Below are 18,213 nucleotides of genomic sequence, written 5' to 3'. Positions count from 1 at the left end.
TATACAGTAAAACTGTACTAGTGAGAGATACCTCAACTTTCCTCTTAAAGAGCTAGATAAATCTAACCATAAAATAAAGAATTCAAGAAGATGAATAGAGTATTAGAAAAGTAAGATATGATAGACCTGTAGGTGGCACCTTTACAAAAATTGACCATACATTAGGGAATAAAAACCTTAAAACAATCAAATGCAGAAAAGCAGAAATATTAAATACACTCTTTTCATCCATAATGCTATAAAAATTACATTTAATAGGTATAGAAGCATAGATTAAAAGTTAATTGGAAAGTAAATAATCCTAAAGAATAAGTGAGTCAAAGAACAAATCATAAAAACAATAATTTTATTAAAGACAATGACACCAGTGAGACAACATTCTAAAATTTGTGGGATGCAGCCAAAACAGTACTCAGGGGAAAATTTATGTCTCTAAATTTGACATGTAAATTTGTCTCTAAATATGTCATCAATAAAAAAGAAAAAGAGCAGAACAGTGAATTGGACATGCAACTAAAAATACCAGGAAAAAAAACCAATTTTTAAAAATCCAACTGAACACCAAAATTGGAAATCCTGAAAGTCAAGGAGAAATTAATAAAATAAAATAAAAATTAACTAATACTTAAGCCAGGAAGAGCATAAAAGGAAAAAGAAAACTTAAATACCAATTTCCTTAGTGAATCTATCAATACAAAAATTTTAAGTGAAGTACTAGCAAGGAAATTACAGAATATATCCCCCAAATCATATACTATGACTAGTGGGGTTTCAGTATTAGGAAAACTGTCAGCATAATTGACCATATCAATAACAACAAAATTCATATAGTTGTATTAATACATGAAGAAAAGCCTTTGATAAAATGTTACATCCATTCATTTTAAAAACACTAGGAAGTATAGGAATTGATGCAGGCTTTGTTAAAATGATAAGTAATATGTATGTAAAACCAAGAGGAAGCATTATCTTTAACAGGGATAAACTTGAAGCCTTTCCAGTAAGATCAGGGGTGAATTAAGGATGTCCATTATCACCACTGTTATTCTGTATTGTACTAGACATGCTGACTCTAACAATAAGAAAAAGATTGAAGGAATAAAAGTAGGCAATGAAGAAACAAAACTATCGCTCTTAGCAGGTGATATGATGGTGAACTTAGAGAATCCTAGAAAATCAATTTTTAAACTAGTTGAAACAATTAGCAACTTCAGCAAAATTTCATAAATTATCAGTGTTTCTATATACTACCAACAAAACCCAGCAGAAAGAGATAAAAAGAGAAACTCCATTTCCAAACTGCCAACAATATGAAATACTTGGGAGTCTACTTACCAAGACAAACCCAGAGATTATATGGCACAATTTCAAAATACTTGTCACACAAATACAGATCTAAACAATTGGAAAAATAGTAATTACTCATGGGTAGGCTAAGCCAGTAATATAAAAAAGATGGTGCTTAAGTTAATTTATTCAGTGCCATACCAATAAATTACCAAATAATTATTTTATAAAGCTAGAAAAAATAGTAACAGTATTCTTCTGGAAGAAAAATAGGTCAAGAATATCAAGAGAATTAATATTTTTTTACATTATCTAGCAATTCCATATTTAAAACTATATTACAGTTGGTAATCATGAAAACAATCTATTACTGGCTAAGAAATGGAGCTGTAGATCAGTGGAATAGATTAGGTGCACAGTAGTAAAAACCAAAGCAATCTTCTTGTTGTAGTTCTTTAGTAGTTCAATTGTTTTCTACTCTTCGTGTCCCCATGGACTGTAGTACACCAATACTGTCCATGAGATTTTCTTGGCAGAGATGCTAGAGAGGTATGCCATTTCCTTCTTCAATGGATCAAGGCAAACAGAGGTTCAGTGACATCTAGTAAGTAAATTAAAACAGCTAGTAAATGTCTGAGGCTGAATTTGAACTCGGGGCTTCCTGACTTTAGGCCCAGAGCTCTTATCCACTGAGCCACCCAATTGTCTCCACAATATAATCTCAAACAGCTACCAGTGTAATTCAGGCACTTAGCTTTCTGATGTAGGCTGTCACAGTTGCTCCATAATTGGTTTCCCTGCCTCAGGTCTCTTCCATTCTCTAACCTGTCCTTCAAACAGCTACCAGAGTTATATCTCTAAAGTCCAGATCTAACCCTATCATTCCATTGTTCAAGAAACTGCAATGACTCCCATTTAACTCAAGCTCCAAAGACAAACTTCTGTTTGGCATTTAAAATCCTTCACAAAATGGCTCCAGTGTGTTAATCCAAGCAAACTTGTTGCTTTTTGGTTTTTTAATACCACAATATTATCTCTTTTATCTCTTTGCCTTTTCAAAAGTGTCCCCTAAGCCTGGAATGCAGTCCCCACTCACTTTTGCCTCTTAGAATTCCTAGCTTCCTTCAAAAAGCTCAAACATTGCTGCCTTCATGAAGTTTTTCCTGTTCTCTGAAACTGCTATTACACCCTTTCCCAAATTTCCTTGTATTTGTTTTGTTTATATTCTGTTTATACTCATGTATATTTTGTCTCTTCACATTAAATATAGGGACTGTTTTTTTTTATCTTTTTTATTTCTAGAGCCTGGAATACAAAAGCTGTAGGATATTGTGATAGTTCATGTTGATTTCTTTTCCTTGTTCCATTTCCTATTTTTCGGCATCACTAGCTTATTTGGAGGTGTTGTAATTTCATGCTTTATCTTCTCATCTCTATCTTTCTATGTGTTTTTTTGTTCAACAACACAAATTTACTTCTATAACATATGTATCTTTCGATTATGATATTCCAGTCATGACTCATAGCCGATTCTTTCTCAGTGATTTATTTGAATGTACGTTCTTGTATAAGAGTTCTATTTTATTTTGCTTATTGCCTATGATATAATAATATTTTTGTAAACATTTGAGGCTATGGGTTTTCTTATTGTCCTTTCCCCATTTGACATTTTCTTCTGATAATTTCTGGGTTTCTATTGTTATTCCTGTTTCAGATCTGCCACTCTTTGTAATATTTGGCTTAGGTGTTAGGTATCTCAGTGTTTTTCCTCCTCCAGTTTCAGTTGAAAACATTTGTAATTAGTTTACAGGTCTACTTTCCCCTTAAAATATACGTACACATTTACATACATATGTGTGTGTGTGTGTGTGTGTGTGTGTGTGTATGTATATATATATATATATTTATACATAGGCTTTTTTTCAGAGACCATCTTCTTAAGTGGCGATTAACTTCACAGATCTACCTGAATAGCAATTATTTTTAGCCTCATTTTGGCACTTTTTTCTTCTCTCCCTTTCCCCTTCACCTCCATGATAATTAGGCATAGGTGGTGTTTGTCTGATTTGCTAAGTCTGAAGGTTCCCTTTCACATCCTAGATACACAGAGTCCATATCGTGATGAAATCTCCCCATTTTAGCAGAGTGTTACAGAGTCTTAGCAGTAGAGGGGACTTCAAAGACTTTCCATTTTTAACCTATGCCTTTTCAGGAAACTGTTCTATGGAATCTCTAGCAAGAAGTCATCTAACCTTTATTTAAAAACTCCCATTGAAGTGGGGAACCTACTGCATCTTGAGGCAACCTATTCCACTTTAAGATAGCTAAAATTGTTAAGAAGTTTTCCCTTCTATCCATCTTAATTAAATCTGCCTCTCTGCAACTTATGGTTTCTGCCATTGTTCAGTTATACCATTAGGCCAAAGCAGATCAAGAGTAATCTTCCTTTTACGTGATAGCCCTTCAAATACTTGAAGATAGATGACTATCATTCTTTATTTGGACTTGAAAATTGAGAAAGTCAAATTGACTCCATTTTGTAATTGGTTTGATTCTGTATCACTGCTGACATTTTTGTAACTGCCTAAGTCACATTTCATTTGTCTTGAAATTATTTGGAAATTCACCATTTTTATAAATCACTTATTGTCTCTGAATGAAGTTTAGAAGTTCAGTTCTCCTGCTGATCTCTGTTCTGTTTTTGCCTCAAAGAAATCTCATCCTTGAAAAATGCACATAGACACCAGAGAGTCTGGTCCACTATCACTGAACTGTCCTTGTGGTGGATTCCAACAGTGAAATTTCTTAGTGACAGATTGAAGGAGGCTTTTGTTGCTAGCCCTGGTTCTCAAATTTCCATCCAATCATATTGTTCCTCATGCCTATGATGCTGCAGACTTTGTGACCAGTCATGCTGTTTTATCTGTGATGCTGTCTGCTATTCTGGGGGCTCTTTTCTTTTGTGTATAAAAGAGAATTGTCCCTCTCATTCAGTGTCTTAACTTTCTCAGAAGGCTGAGACCCTGTTTATTAGTAAATTTGCACTTTGTCAATAAATTGATCATGTTGAACTTTGTGCCTTGATTTCTCTCATAACAGGGTAAAGTTTACCTAAGAGTGTCTTCAGCTAATTCTTACATAGCATATGATTTGTCTCCTCAGTTTCTTTGTCACTCCTTAGGGTTTTCTCATGTTTTTCGTTATTCTTTCTATAATGTAGTTCCCACAGCTGAACGTAAAACTCCATTTGTGGTCTGACAGAGGCAGAGAACAAAGTGTAGGACAAGACAAACTGGTTTAGCCTTGCTTTCCCTGTCTTGTGTTCATGTGGTTTAGTTTTAGAATCCACATGTTGGATTTATCTGTTATCTTAAACCAGTTTGGCTTATTGTTCTAGCATAGAAAAATCTTTGGGGATCCTGACACTCACATCCAGTGTGTTAGTTATCCCTTCCAGCTTCATGCCATCTGCCAGTTGAAGCGTGCTTGTCAAGACTTCATTCAAATCACTGATAAAAATATTGAACATTTTTATCAACCAAAGAACAAGGACAGATCCCTTAGACCCTTCAGAGTACAACCTCCATTTTGATTTTTACTAATTATTTACATCTCTTTGGTTCTAGCCATTTAATCATTTCTGAGTTTACCTAATTGTACTAACATTTCTTCTGTCTCATCCTAATACTATCCTTTTGTACTGTGACCCCTTTTTTATTATTCATCTTCCACTACTTGTTCTTGCTCCCATGTTCTTTTCGTGTTGTTTTGAAATTTAAGTTGTTCAGTGAGTTCATTTAATGCATCCATATTAATCAGCTTTGGCTTTTCTCCCTCCTCTCTCTCCCTGGAATAATTTGTGTTTATTTCATCAGAAATTTATTCTTCAGAGCTTTCAGGCCATGGGAACTACCCATCTTTTCTACGAACACTTTGACATCAGCCAAATATAGGGTTTCTTTGACTATGTGCAGGATTTGCCCATCACAGATTTTAATATGGGGACTAGTAAATTCTTCCTTAAGTTTCCTTCATTTTTTTACTTTAGTAATTGGTTCTTCTTACACATTCACAATCAGGTCCTGAAGTGTAGTACTCACCTTGCCTTTTCCCTCATCTTCCTTTAGATTGGAATTATTAAAGCCAATCAAGACTTTTTCATGTCCTTCTTTTGGCACAGTGAAAGCTTTAATGGATGTCTGGAAATTTGAAGTTACTAGTAATTATGATATAATTTTTCTGTGCCATGTTTGTAATCTGGTTTGTAAACTCCTTCACTTTTTTACTCCATTTATTCAGCTGATCTGTAGTATACTTAAAAGGAGATATTACTTTTGTTTTTCTTTCCTGTAAATGCTGACCACTGTTCTTATTTGTGGATTCCTTCACATGTGTTAAATATTTGGGGGAGGGGGGGAGGTTAGGCAGTGGGGTTAAGTGACTTGCCCAGGGTCACACAGCTAGTAAATGCTGTGTGTCTGAGACCGTTTTTGAATGCAGGTCCTCCTGAATCCAGGGCTGGTGCTCTATCCACTGAGCCACCTAGCTGCCCCTTCAGTATTCTTAAACAGTGATTTACTACCTCTAACTGTTAATATCTGTTTTCATTTTTTTTACGTGGTATTTGCTTCTGTAGCCATATTCTAGTCCTGAGTTCTATCGATCTCACCAAATCTCAGTGATGTATGTGTTATACTTGTTTTCTTTGGTTATTCTTAATTTACTTATATTTTGTACATTTGTGCAAAGAAATTTTTGGTCATGGACTTTATTTTTCTATTTATTCTTACATATATCTTTGTGAATTAATGGTTTTCTCTACTTCTTTTATTGTACTTATTGCTGTATGTGCTATTCAGTTCGGCAGATACATTTAGGCAGTTTTCTCCTCCATACCATTTTTAGTTTAAACCATTTATCATATTTTCCACACATGAGATAATTTTATCTTTATCAGGTAATAGGTACATTCCTTAACTGGTCTTGAAGCCATAATTTAAGCCATCATCCAGAAATCCAAATACTTTTCTTTGGAGCCTCTACTTTTGACAAGAATAATGAAAACAGCACTTATGCCACTAAAGTTTGCTCTCTGTTGCCCAGAATTTCACAGTCTATAGCAATGTTTTCCAAATGCTAGTTAGTTAGTTAGTTAGTTAGTTAGTTAGTTAGTTAGTTAGTGGTTGTCAGGTTTGTCAGATATTGTCATTGTCAGATCATGTCTTAGATACATAGCCTGGGAAGACAGCAGACTTAAGTGTCTCAACCATAAAATCTGACAACCAGTACTTATCTTTTCTTTTTCTCCCTAGCACTTGATGACTTTCTCCTTTTATCACTTGTTGCTTTGAAACATCATGCCCTTGAATATAAGCAGCTCTTTTCTACTTATATTCACCTTATGTGGGAAAAGTGATATACCTTTTTTATAGCTCTTCAGTAGATATGAAACAACTAAGAGTTAATCAAATCTCATCTCCCTTTATCCACTGTGCTGAATTATGACAAATAATAATCAAAGTCAGTACCCTCAGACATGAATCCTAGCAGCATTGGGTGTCATCTTGTCTTACTTACTACTCAGTTTAGTTGTTCCCTTTGTAGTATACCTAGCAGGTGGTTAAAGAATCAAATCATTTTTATTTATTATTAGAGCTATAGAAGGTACCTCATTTAAAAAAATTTGTTTTTTTTTTTTTTAGGCAGTTGGGGTTAAGAGACTTGCCCAGAGTCACACAGCTAGTAAGTGTCAAGTGTTTGGTCTGAGGCCGGATTTGAACTCAGGTCCTCCTGACTCCAGAGCCGGTGCTCTATCCACTGCGCCACCTAGCTGCCCCCTAAAGGTACCTTATCTTGAATAAGATGTATTTTAGTTTCCTGTCAAAGCCTTCATTTAAGTTGAAACTGGCCTTAGGTGTCTAGGAGAGCATCTTGTGTAGAAATCTGGTTTCCATCTATATTTTACTTGTTCTTTTCTTCTTCTCTTTGTCTCACATATAGCTGTTATACTTCAGATTTCTTCTACATGGCTATTTTCACTTTGCTGTTTCAGCATCTTCTAATTGTTTCATAATGTCTCAGTTTCACTTGTTTAATTTCACAGTACTTCCCCTTCAAAGCTCTATATTGTATCTTATTTCTTTTTAAATTAAAATTGTTTAGACTTCATATTTGAAATTTTTACAGAATTTCAGGATAACCCTTTGGGGTGATTGGAAACATATTGGAATTTTTTACCTAGATCCTGAATTGGTTTTGTTGGAGTAAAAATAAAATCAAATTGAAATTAGTATATAAAAACATGTTGACAGTATATCTGAAGTTCTTGTTTCTTACATTTATTGTGTGAGACATAAAACCTTTTATGATTTCATATTTTTCTTTCCAGAATCCACCAAATCCACCTGTGTCACCGGGGAAGTCATCTGCAAATGAAGTTGTCAGCATTAATACTTTAACTTATAGGTGAGAGCTAAAAAGCATTATGCATAATATTCACATTTGCAGGGAAGCCAGTTTGAATAGGGAAAAAATGAAATTTAATCAAATTTTATATATATATATATATATATATATATATACTGAATTAATCTTTTATGTTTTCTCTATTTTCTGTTTCTTTCCTGCTAAAATTTAATATTTGAATTTAAAATAATTTTCCCCTAAAAATTGTTGTAAAAAGAATATGTGGAAAAGGAGTATTATTTTAAGTAGTTTAGAAATGATTGGGAAAACTTTTTGGTAGATTATTTTTTCTAAGCTTCTTAATCTTTGCCTTTACATTGAAACAGTCAATAAAAGAACAGTCATCCCCCAACTTTTTTGGCCACATTTTTTGGAATTATTTAATATCTCCTTGCTCTTCTACCTTTCTGCCTCAATGTATCCTGTCTTTACTACAAAACCAAGTTTTTGCAGCCTTTTGATACTTTTCCCTTTTTATTATTATTGTTTCTCTCTGTTCTATGTGTACCTTTTGGGAATGTTGATGTTAACATTTATTCTGCAGAAATGCTGGCACAGTGAGACAGATGCTGGAGTCTAAGAGAAACATAGGAGAAAGCACACCATCACCTTTTCAAGCCCCTGTCAATACAGGTAACAAAGCTCCCCTCACCAAGATAAAAATGAATTTTAATGAGTTTTAGGATTTATATTTTTGCCCTTTTCTTTTTAAGCATTTACAAGCAGGAATGAAACTGACAGGAAATATGAGTACATTTGTCCATATTACAGCACCAAATACAATTATACTATTGGCAGCGGTACTGTAAGGTAGTCATCTTAAAATTTTAGATGAGTAAATCAGAGACTGGTTATCATTTTGGCTTAGTTTTATGTTGTAGATAAATGTCTAGATGTTGTACTTATGTGCTGGTTACCATGGCATCAAAAATTCCAAGCATTTGAATGGAATGTATAATAGCTAAGAAGTATAGAAATCAAAGAAACTACTGAACTCCAATAATACTCTGATTCTTTTGCTTTCTTTGGGTTTTGGTCCCATTTTCATCTCCACACCCATTTCATTTCATCTGCCACATTCATGTTAATCTACATTTATTCTTTTTGGTCCAAGTCAGTCTAGTTAGGATTGGACTAATCAGATTATGTATTCATTAACTATCTCTCTTAGCTAACTCAGGAAAAATTTGTTGCAAGGAATAAAATATTCCCTAATAATAAAATTTATGATATTCAAATAGTTTTTACCATGACCTCATCATATTGATAAATGGTGATAATAATCTTTGAAATGAATTTCTTATTTTAGTGGCTTTTGAATTATATCTTGGTTTCTCATTGCTTATTTTTGCTAATAGATTGCTCAGAAGTTAATTAGGTCTTGGCATTGTGTCCAACAGAACAGGCTTTTATTAGTCACATAAAATTTCTCTGCACATTAATTTTCATTTTCAAGCTCTCTTTGTACTAATTAATGCAATATAAATTTCTTCCAAAATTATTCTCAACACTCAGTTATTTTAAATCTAGATGTGGTTTATAAAAGTTTTTATGCTATCTGCAAATTAACCTAATATTTACTTTAACCTGGTTGATAATTAAAAATGGTAGTGGCTCACTGAAATTCATAATAATCTTCTCTCTATTTATAGTATCTTCATCCAGCCTTGCCACCCCTCAGACAGTGGTCAGTGGTCAACCTAAATCTCAAACTCCAGTAACCTCTGGCTCCTTGACGGCATCAGTTCTTCCTGCACCAACTACGGCTCCAGTAGTTGCGTCTACCCAGGTGTCTAGTGGAAACTCGCAACCCACAATATCTTTACAGTCTTTGCCAGTGATCTTACATGTACCTGTTGCAGTATCTTCCCAGCCTCAGCTCCTACAGGGCCACACAGGGACTTTGGTCACTAATCAACAGCCTGGCAATGTTGAATTTATTTCTGTGCAAAGTCAGTCCACAGTTAGTGGTCTTACCAAAAATCCAGCACCGTTGCCATCAACAAACCCCATTAAACCAAATAACAACCCATCTGTACCCAGTCCTAGTATTCAGAGGAACTCTCCGGCCAGTGCTGCATCATTAGGAACAACACTTGCAGTACAGGCTGTTTCAGCAGCACACCCTATTGCACAAGCCACAAGGACTTCTTTACCTGCAGTAGGTACTTCAGGACTGTATAATCCAGCCAGCAATCGAAGTTCCATACAGATGAAAATTCCACTTGCTGCATTTGGTACTACTTCTGCTGCTGAGCCTAGCAATACTGCAGTTCCATCTAGAGTTGGTAAGTTATCATGGGATTTAGCGTTGGTGGTGGCAGTCTGGAAAATAGACTTTGGAAAATAAAACTTGATGTCAGTGACTAGGCTAGAGTTTCTAGCCACTTGCATAAAGGAATAGGGCAAATAGTATTCGCTTAGAATCAGTTAATCCTTCACATCTATAAATAGGAAAAAAATGACCTGTGAGTTTTACTGGGGGTAAGGAGAGGCTAAAAATTGTATACTATGAGTTATTTTTTTTAATAATAATATACCTTTCATTCATGTCAAACAAGTTATTTTAACTTTTTTCAAAAATTATTCTGGAGTTATTCAAAAGTTATTCTGGAACAAGTATCCTGCATAAAGGAAATAATCCTTTTAGGAGAAGAAATAATACCAAGTCCCTACCCATGTGGACTTGAGCTTTCAAATTCCACATTCTTCATCTGTATTTCCCTTAGTAGCTCCAAGAAGAAGGCTATTCTAAAACCTTATTTAGTGTTTATAGCACAATTGAGGTGTTTTGGGGGAGGGGGTGGAGAAGAGGAAGAAACAAAGAAATGAGCTGGTATTATCAGATTTCTTTGCAGCATAAAACCATGTTTAATAGTGTATATTTAGATATAAAAATAGTTATCAAATGCTCACAATATAATCAACTTATGTCTGAAATCTTTAAAATCCACCTATGTATTTCTTACTCTCAAGAAGCCGTGTTTTTGCTTTAATCTTCGTGTTTAAATGGTGTTTCTGACCTCAGTTCTACTTAAACTGTTTTCAAAAGAGAAAGATGTCAAGCGGCAGATTCCAGGGTTGTAAAATTTCCCAGTTATCAAATAGATAATAAAATATGAAGCATTTTGTCATAATCAACTTTCTTTTAGTAACTATAGTGTATGTCTTGAGCATACATATGCATATGTGACCTGACCTATTCAGTAGCCTACTGTTTGGCTCCTTTTAAACACTAATAACCATTATTTTGTAGTATTAATGAATACACAAACTGGGGTAGAGCCCAATGACACTTCAAGGTCCAAATACTAGTTTAATCACAGTTTAGGTCTGTCAACCAAGACTCATCATCAGCTCTGTCAGTGCACAAAGCTAGTCAGACAGTGTTTGTGTGAGTGCGTGTGTGTCTGTTTATGATAATTTGTTATAAAAAGATATTAAAAATCATACCTTTACAAGCAAAGACATTGTTGAACTTTCATTTTCTGCTTATTGTTCTATAAAGTATGTGAAGGCAAGAGTAGGAATTCTCATCTCAGGGTTCAGAAGGTTCACTTTTTTGATGAAATATCCCTACCTTGTGAACCTTTTCGATATTGCTAGCATGTTTACAAATATAGTCATAAATGGGTTTGATTGGTAATGCCTGTTAATAGAGTACAAGTTGTTTAAATATAAGTTATTTGTTCTGTGTAAACAGATCTGTATTCCAAGATGTCTTTAATCTTGATGATACTTTATATGTGTATGTGTTTTTTGTATGTATATATACATATTTATACACATATATCACAGTGTTATTTCAAACATGCATACATAACACTCTAAAATGATTTCTCTGAATCATCAAAGATTAAATTGTGCCCATTTGATTTTATTTTGTTTCTTAATGTATTTAACTTTATATATAGTTATTTATATATATGATTATAATTATATTATGTTATAATATAATTATATATAATTAATTATGTAGTATTTAATTAAATTAAATTAAAAATTATTTTCAATTAGTGATCCATGTATAGTGTATCTTTTAACGTTATTGAGCAGAACATTGGACCAAAAAAGACACCCTATTCTCCAATCATGTAATCATGTAACCAAACCTCTAGTTTGATTATAGACATTTTTCTCAATACCAGGATATCAGGGTGAACCTTAAAAAAGAGTTGGTTGTGATATCGGCATCTAGCATTCATTGATTCTGACTACCAAATGTACTTAGAATTGAGAACTATAGATCTTATTTGATCTTCACAATAACCTTGTATCCAGGTGTTCTTATCCTCATTTTACAGGCGAGGAAACTGCAGCTCAAAGAGAGATTAAATGACATGCCCACGATCACAAAACAGAAGTTGAGCTGAGATATTTGCTGACTACCAGTATAGTAGTCTTTCTGCTATTACCATATTGCTTCATAAGTCACACCAGGGAGTTCTGATGGAAGCTCTTTAAGTACCTATATTCATCTAAGATTGTTGAATTCATCTTAAGATATGCCTTAGTTAATAAAAGCAAATGCTTATAGAATATATTCTTTAATTGGGTTAATTCATTCTCAGTTTAGAAATATTTTAGGAATTTACAAAAAAAAGGTAAATTTCTATCCTCCTTGCCAAAAGAACTATGAATAAAGAAAGAGAAAGGTGCAGATAAAATTGGCTTTAGTTTTAGTTTCTTCTGTTGTCTTGGTCAAACATGTTTATTTAATCAAGAAAACTTGAGAATATATTACCCTCTTATGCTAGTTAAGTAAAAGTTTGCATTATTTTTTCTAGTTATTATTTTATTAATAGAGTATGGCAAATATTCCTCAAATATCTTTATTTAACCTGTGCATTTGGTGGTCACTCTTTTCTGTGTAATTTCACAAAAATTGCTTTGGGAGGAGGAGGTGGAGGCAGAGTGGTAGACTTGTGATTTCACTGATTTAGGAAACTCCTTTTAAGGAAATCTCTACAGATCTCTGACTACTCCACAACTTGCTTAGAGAGTTGCCTGGTACACTTAGAGGTCACGACCCGACTAGGGTAACACAACCAATATGTGACTGAGATAGAACTTGAACCTAGACACTTAGTTGTGTATTTATTTTCTCATTATATAGTAATTAACAAACTAAATTAAAGAACCGAAATCACAACTCTGAAATATTGATAAATGATTTATTGAGAATACAGTTATGAATTTTGAGAAACATTACAGTTATTTCACACCATAAGATTGATTCATTTGATTAGCAATTTGTCATTATTCAAATTGACTTGGATTTTATCAGCTCCATCCCGGGAGGAGTAAAATTTAGTGTGTTTTTTTATTAAAAAGAAATTATTTTCTGTATTCTAACTGTTGGAACATTTGTTATATTGTGTGCAGCTCTAGTTGAAAGGAAAATTGTTTTTAATTCCTTAGAGAACCAGACCAACAAAACCACAGATGCTTCTGTGAATAAGAGACCAGCTGAGAATACACCACAGGTAGGATTATTTTTCCTCATAAAATCTTAGTGAAAATCCACAGGGGTATGATCTCAATTATTCTCTCATGACTTTTTTAACCAACTAGTTTTCACAGCTGTTCATTCAAATGTTTTCTTTTATCTTTTAAATGTTTGACAAGAAGTATATATTCTTCTGTAGTGAATGGCACTATTACAAATGTTTCCATTATAGATGGACTTGTTTTAGTGTATTGACTAATCTCTGCTTTGATTGTAGACATGAATTCTAAGAGTAGTCTGATTGGGTACCATGATGCACTGCTAAGAATTCTGTCTTGATAAAGGAAAAATATCTGGTTTTTATCTTCGTTCCATAAATAATTATTTTATTGATAAATTGTAGCTTTTTAAAAATTATTTAGTCTTCATCAGAGTGTATCAGCTGCAACTTAAAGGGAAAGTCATTAAGAGAATAATGAGGAGCTTTTTTTTAGCAGTTTGATGAAACTCATGAGCCTTCTACCTCATTTCCTAAGTGAAAACTTGATATGGGATCCCTCTCTGTCATTCCTAGTCTTCTACTTTTGAAGTCTTTGTAGATCACATAACATTCTGAAGTTCTGATTGAGCATAGCTTGGATTGCTTTACATATACACATCTCCTACTTGCACATCATAGGTCTTATCCATATTGAAAAACATCTACAAGTGAAAATGCAAAAATTCTTTATTATTCTAGGAAGGAATGACTGAGAGATGTGTTTGAAAAATTAGGACAGCTGTCTCGTGTGTAATGACATTCAGTCTTAATCATATTCATTTTTAGGGATAAATTAGAGCATACTTTCTTTTATGAGGTTATTTTTTTATTTACAAAATGTCATCAAGTGAACATATGTTGCTTTGTAGTATTAGTTTATTTCACATTTCTCTGTCTTCACTGCAGTTTACAAGTCAAAATTTTTCCACTATCATATGACCTTCACTTTATAGAATTTCAACCAAAAACAAAATATACCATGACATTTTATGAATCTATTTAAATATAACAGCTGTGATTGGAAATAAATATATACACATATACATACATATATATATATATATATATATATATATATATATATATATAACATATATGTATATATATTTACCACTCCTATGGTCTACATAGGAGTTACATGCTGTTAAAAAGGAAATATTTGGATGGGGACAGCAAGAAGAAGGATGTCAGACTTTTCTTGAAGATTCTTAGATTATAGCTTCCTTCAAAATAAATATTGAAGTAGAAACACAGTATAAATAAAGTATAGAATATTTTGAAGTTATATTCAGGGATTTTAAATGACATTTTAACAAGATTAACATATACTTAGAATTTCATGTTCAATGAAACAAAGAACTGAAAACATCATTCCCTGTAGTATTGTTAATGAACATGCTAAATAATATTTTCAAGACTGGAAAGGAAAAAAATTTAAAATGTTTAAAATAGGGGAGCAGCTAGGTGGTGCAGTGGATAGAGCACTGGCCCTGGAGTCAGGAGGACCTGAATTCAAATGCAGCCTCAGACCATAACACTTACTAGCTGTGTGACCCTGGACAAGTCACTTAACCCCTATTGTCTTGCAAAAAAAAAAGTTTAAAACAGTAATAATAATGAAAAGCTGTTTTCATTATCTTTGTTGTATTAAAAGTTTTAATATATTGGTTACAATAAAATGAAAAAATTACTATTAATGTTTTTGATAGTTCTTTATAACTATAAAATTTTTAAATCTATTTAATACCACCTACTTTTATTTCATTTATAAGAGACTTAGAATATCATTTTCACTTGCTGCCTCACATTATTCAGAATTAAAAGTGGTTCTCTTTGTGCTTTATATGTGTGGCATATTCAGTGTTACAACTGTGATCAGTTGTTTTGAAAGCCAGATTAAACAGGAAGAAATTTCATCAGAAAGAAAAGAGAGAACATGATCAATCTTAACTTCTTTTGGGGGATATTGTCTTTGACATGGAGGAAGAGGATGTACCAAAAAAAAATTAGAAAAATGAAAGACGAGCTAGGTATATAACCTATTAAAGCAGTAGCTGATAGAAAATAGTAAATATTGTAGCTTTGAAGTAGTTCCAATAGCAGTACTGAATATACAGTGGAAATAATTAGTGTAATAAATTGATTCATGATTGTTAGAATCAGCATCGGCCTGATGGAACACATAGAATTTTGACAGTGCAAATACTGTATTGGTTAGTGCTCTGAAGTTACGATGTATGTAGGAAAAAGGACCTATCTACCCATGGTTACTGTGTATTTGAGTCATATATTATATAGAGTCATAGGACTCAGTTTACAGCCTGCTTGCAGTAGTCAGCAAGGTTTGGTTTGATTTGCAATTGCATTTTGCTAAATGATGGAGAGAAATTTTAAAGAACTTCATTCCAGATTCATTTGTTGAGAGGGCAAAAATAGACATAAATATGTTGTTGTCAGAAAACCTAGCAAAGGAAGAAATTTAGAAGCTCCCCATAAAATGGGCAAAATAATTAATGTTTAATATTCTAGAGAATCCAAATTATCTAGTTTTCTCATTATATCTTTTTTCTTTGCCTATGCTTGTTGTTTTCATTTCTTTTTCTTGTCTTATTGTCATAGCAAGCATTTCTAATACAATTTTGAATAGTAATGGTGGTAATAAATATGCTTGCTTTACCCTTGATGTTATTGGAAAGGCCTCTCTAGCTTATCTGCCTTAACAGATAATGCTGGTTCTTAGTTTTAAATAGATACGGTTTATCATTTTAAGGAAACTTTTCTTTACTATGCTTTCTAGTGTTTTTAACAGTAATAGTTGTATTTTATCAAAAGTTACAATGAACAGTACTCAAAATAACATTTTACTTTGTTGCTCAGCACAGATTTATTTCAAAAAAGGAAGACCAATACTGCAACTATTAGTTATTATAGGCAAGCATCTACATTATCTAAATTAGAGAAAGACAGAATGGCCTTTCTTTGGTTTCTATAAAATTAGAACATAAAATGAAGAAAGAAGAAGAGATAAAGAAGAAGTAGAAGGAAAAGGAAGAGAAAAAGACTAAATCTCCATATCTCATAGAAATACAGGGCCTTATCCCACTCTGATTGGTACAAGTTCTTTGACATATTCCATTTCCTATCTCAGCAGATTTGCCCCTCTTCAGGCAGTGTGGCCTCCTCCTTGAGTTTGAGAGATCCACCAGTCTTAGCTTCTCTCATACCTGAAATTATAAGCACACACCACCACATTTGACTTTTTGTAGCATATATTCCCAGAAAATCACAAATACAATTGCAAGTATAGAGAAGGTTATGTCAGCAAAATTACATGAGAAAGCAATATTTTAAAAGTCCCTAAAACACTATTTATCAATAAAGGTCTATTTATTCTTGGTTATAAGCATATATATAATTTACCTTCTGGAATGTCATCTTCTAAGCTTTCCACCCCTTTATTGTGGCTGATGAATCTTGTATGATGCTCACTGTGATTTCTCAGTTCTTGAATTCTTTATGTTTGGCTGCTTAAATATATGGTTTCCGTTACTTGAGAGCTCTGGATTTTGGCTATAATATTTCTAGGAGTTTTTGTTTGATTGGTTACTGGTGGATTCTTTTAATTCTTACTTTACTCTTTGGTTCTAAGAGATGTAGGCACATTGCTTTTATGATTTCACAAACGTGTCTAGGTTTTTTTGTTCCTAGCTTTCAGTATCATCTAATGATTCTTAAATTATCTCTCTGTGATCTGTTTTCCAGATCAGTTTTGTTTTTTTATGAGATACTGCACATTTTCTTCATTTTTTTCAGTCTTTTAACTTTTTTATTTATTAATGTCTCATGGAGTCATTAGGGGACGTTATTCTGATTTTCAAGGGAGCTTTCATCTTTCTTTTTTAAAGCATACAGAAACTAAAGACTGAAATTAAATACCTAAAGCATGGTATTATATAATAACAAGCTAGCACCATCATTCATAGCCAATCTTAAAAATATATGTAAGTTTTCCAAAATACAGATGGAGGTATATTAAAGATAAACCACAAATTTAAGATTTCTGCTTACATGTTTGTACATTTTGTGAACTCTTAAGTCCATAAAGAATAGTCTTAAGTTATCTATTACAAACATTGTCTTACAGATAAGGAACATAATTGAGGAAGGAGTGGTGGGCTTGTGATATGCTAATTACTTAAGGAGGTTTCGTGACTCCTGTGGTAGGTTGATTGCCATAAATAGAACCAAGGGTCTTTTGGTTTTGAATACATGTACTTACCAGGTCCTCTCTCTTTCTCTTAAATCTTCAGAGTTATCACTTTAAAAAAGAAAAAAAGAAAAAGCAGAGCTCAGGGTAATTATTGGGATTTTGCAGATTTTTGAGATTTTTCTCCCAGAAGGAGGTTGCTGATCAGTTAATGTAGTCTTTATTCTGCTGGTGAGGAATCAAAATTACCTATTTATCTCTCATCACCAACCTTCTTTGAGAGATTTCCCAAGTAATAAGATCTCATTCTGACTCCCCTAACTGGGGATTTGTGGTAACTTAAGGCTAGGTGAAAGATAACCTTAGGAAATACGTTCATTTATGTACTGTGTAACTAATTGCAAATTGTAGTTATTTAATTCACTAAAGTATATTAGAGCACCTTTACTTGGGATACGTCCTGGCAACACTTTTAGTTATTAAGATAAGTAACAAATCTACATTTTAAAAAACATTCCATTAATTCTTACTTTTCACAAAATTAGACTGGCCTTTTCCTTAAAATCATAGAAAGTTAATGAGTATACACCTTACTGACTTAAATATGGATAAAGATGTTATAGAACCTATAGTAATAAATGTCCACATTTGTTCCATGATGCCAACTTGATAAATTGTGTAGTTCACATGGGAACCTTGCAAAATATATTTGCTCAGAACTTCACTTAATTAACCACATGAAGAGTTATGTAATACTGGTTCCCT

The 18,213-nt window shown here is 33.1% G+C and overlaps 1 protein-coding gene across 1 annotated transcript in view; it reads left to right on the top strand.

The window, feature by feature from the left end:
* ATF7IP (activating transcription factor 7 interacting protein) overlaps positions 1-18,213 on the top strand; it is a 156,932-nt gene that overhangs the window by 114,794 nt on the left and 23,925 nt on the right. Inside the window, 4 exon segments of the mRNA XM_020994314.2 lie at positions 7,676-7,752; positions 8,297-8,385; positions 9,405-10,040; positions 13,174-13,238. Coding sequence (XP_020849973.2) covers positions 7,676-7,752; positions 8,297-8,385; positions 9,405-10,040; positions 13,174-13,238 — 867 coding nt within the window.

Source organism: Phascolarctos cinereus, unplaced genomic scaffold (assembly GCF_003287225.1).
Source record: "Phascolarctos cinereus isolate Bilbo 61053 unplaced genomic scaffold, phaCin_HiC Scaffold_1;HRSCAF=81, whole genome shotgun sequence".
Lineage (NCBI taxonomy): Eukaryota > Metazoa > Chordata > Mammalia > Diprotodontia > Phascolarctidae > Phascolarctos > Phascolarctos cinereus.
This window is presented reverse-complemented; position numbering and strand designations above follow the sequence as displayed.